This window comes from Pterocles gutturalis, unplaced genomic scaffold (assembly GCF_000699245.1).
Source record: "Pterocles gutturalis isolate BGI_N339 unplaced genomic scaffold, ASM69924v1 scaffold27737, whole genome shotgun sequence".
NCBI lineage: Eukaryota > Metazoa > Chordata > Aves > Pterocliformes > Pteroclidae > Pterocles > Pterocles gutturalis.
In genome coordinates this window covers 4,365-6,582 of record NW_010111041.1, presented here as the reverse complement: position 1 = coordinate 6,582, position 2,218 = coordinate 4,365, and the positions used below count along the sequence as shown (strand labels likewise).

At 51.8% G+C, this 2,218-nt stretch overlaps 1 protein-coding gene across 1 annotated transcript in view; it reads right to left on the bottom strand.

The window, feature by feature from the left end:
- LOC104461887 (torsin-1A-interacting protein 2-like) overlaps positions 1–1,931 on the bottom strand; it is a 2,612-nt gene extending 681 nt beyond the window's left edge. The window contains 4 exon segments of the mRNA XM_010073627.1: positions 2–95; positions 947–1,012; positions 1,127–1,225; positions 1,646–1,931. Coding sequence (XP_010071929.1) covers positions 2–95; positions 947–1,012; positions 1,127–1,225; positions 1,646–1,931 — 545 coding nt within the window.
- Between the last annotated feature and the right edge of the window lie 287 nt (positions 1,932–2,218).

Here is a 2,218-nt window from a genome sequence, read left to right as displayed (position 1 = left end):
CTCCACTGTGGGGTTCTTGGGGGCTGGCTGGGACTCGGAGGTCCGATTGACAAAGATTATGCACAAGCACAGAAACAGGAGGCCCACGATAAACCCTGTTCAACACGGGAGAGACCAAAGAGGGGAATGGAAGTCAGTCCCAAATGACCTCCAGTGATATGCTGGAAAGTAGCTACGAGGGCTCTTTTTCCCACCCAGAAGTTCCCCACTACCCCAGGAGAGTGGTTCAGGTTGGCACGTTCTCTGGGGGCCCAGGAATGGTGAAGAGACTGCTTGCCCCATGTTGTGGGACCCATACTCATACACCTACCAGCCCCTCCTACCTGTAGCCGAGGAGCACTACAGCTCCAGAGATGGAGGCAAGGCTACAGGTTTGTTGTCCTGTGCAAAATTTCCTGGGGAAACTGCAGCTGGCCACAAGCTTTCTTCTCTTCCCTCTGCTCTCTTTTCTTTAAGGTTTGTGGCCATTCAGAACACCTTCTTCCACGCATGGAGGCACCTGACCCAGCTAAGGTGTCCTGTTCACTGCCTTCCTCCTAGCTATGCTGCGTGCACAAAGGCTACCGTGCTTCTGCCCAGAAAAGGAGGACAGTGAGGTCCAGGCACAATTGCTTGTGTCCCTCTCCATGGCAAGGCAGGGTCTCTTTCTACCAGGACAAATGTGTGGTGCAGGTCAGCATCACAGTTCCTGCATGGGGCCCCCTGACACAGAGGGGGACTGGGAAGTGGGACCATCCAAGTAGGAGCCTTGGAACTCCGGGACACAACAGAGCACTCCCAGCAGTCTGAACACAATATGCCTGCTTCTGAGAGGGGAGAGCTGGAGGGAAGGCTGCTAATGTAAGTTCAAATTGAACCTATTTTTAAGGGGATGTTTTTTTCCCTCAAACCCACAGAAAAGGCTGTGAAAGGTCCCGAGAGAGAAGAATTAAATGGGCTTCATTACTTGTTCCTGGAGGATTAGTGCCTTCTGGTCGATGAGTAACGTGCAAGGGAAACTTCTTTTCCTCACCTGGCAGCAAGAGGGACTCTTTGGCCCTCTCCTGGTCTGTGGTTTGGGTGGTGACAATAGGATTAGTGCCTTCTGGTCGATGAGTAACATGCAAGGGAAGCTTCTTTTCCTCACCTGGCACCAAGAGGGACTTTCTGGCCTTCTTCAGATCTGTGGTTTGGGTGGTGATGACCTGCAGGAAGGACTGAGCCTCTGGCTTTGGGGCTGTGTGCCCTACAGTAAGAGAAAGAAATGTGCCAGTCAGTGTTGAGGGAACAGGTAGGCTGGGCTAATACTGCTTTGAGTCTTGGCTCCCCTGCCTTTTGGGGCAGGGGAAGGAGAAAGATGATACAGAGTGCAGTGTGGATTCATGCCTTTCAAAGCAGGATGGTAGCCAAAGGAGAAGGAAAGAGAGAAGCCAGTTCATTTCTTACACCCCCTCTGCTGCTTGATTCCAGCAGTCTGACACCAGGCACCAGAGAGCTCGCTGTACTGTTTCTCTAATGTCTCTGGAAACCGTGGGCATGTGCACGGTGTCAGAGCAGCAGCGTGCTGCCACCAGCTCACCTTTTCGCTGTACTGTTTCTCTAATGTCTCTGGACACCGTGGGCATGTGCACGGTGTCAGAGGAGCAGCGTGCTGCCACCAGCTCACCTTGGGTCCCGTGTCTGCTCCTTAATGTGCCTTGGGGTCCGCTCTCCTGTGTTTCTTGCTCTGTGTGCTCTTCTGGCTCCTGATCTTCGACAGGGGCACTGATGTTCTCCTTGGAGACACCTTCTGTGGCAGTCACATCCAAAGGTGTCATTTCACTGGCAGAGCTCAGTGACTTGCTTCTTGATGGAGCATCTGCCTCTGCTGTGTCAGAGCTTTCGTGCTGCCCACTTGTCTCCTGGTCCTCCCATGTTTCCTGGTGGACAGGGCTGTCTCCTTTGCTGTCCATTTTACCGTGGGCCAGCCTGGCTGTAGGGAATAGAATTCACAGAGCAGAGCTTGGTCTCTGTCAGCAAAAAGGACAACAACCCAGTCCCCAGCTCTGCCTCCTCCAAGCAAAGGCCCAGGTTATCAGCAGCCATGGTAACGTATAATTAAAAACAAACACTGGAGCATAATTCAATAGAGAAATTCTGAGGCTGAACATAAGCATTTGCAACATAGTCTGAGTCTTACTAAACCAAACAGCGCAACTCAAATTTCAGGTGTTATTTGTGAAAAATTGCTAAGGAATGA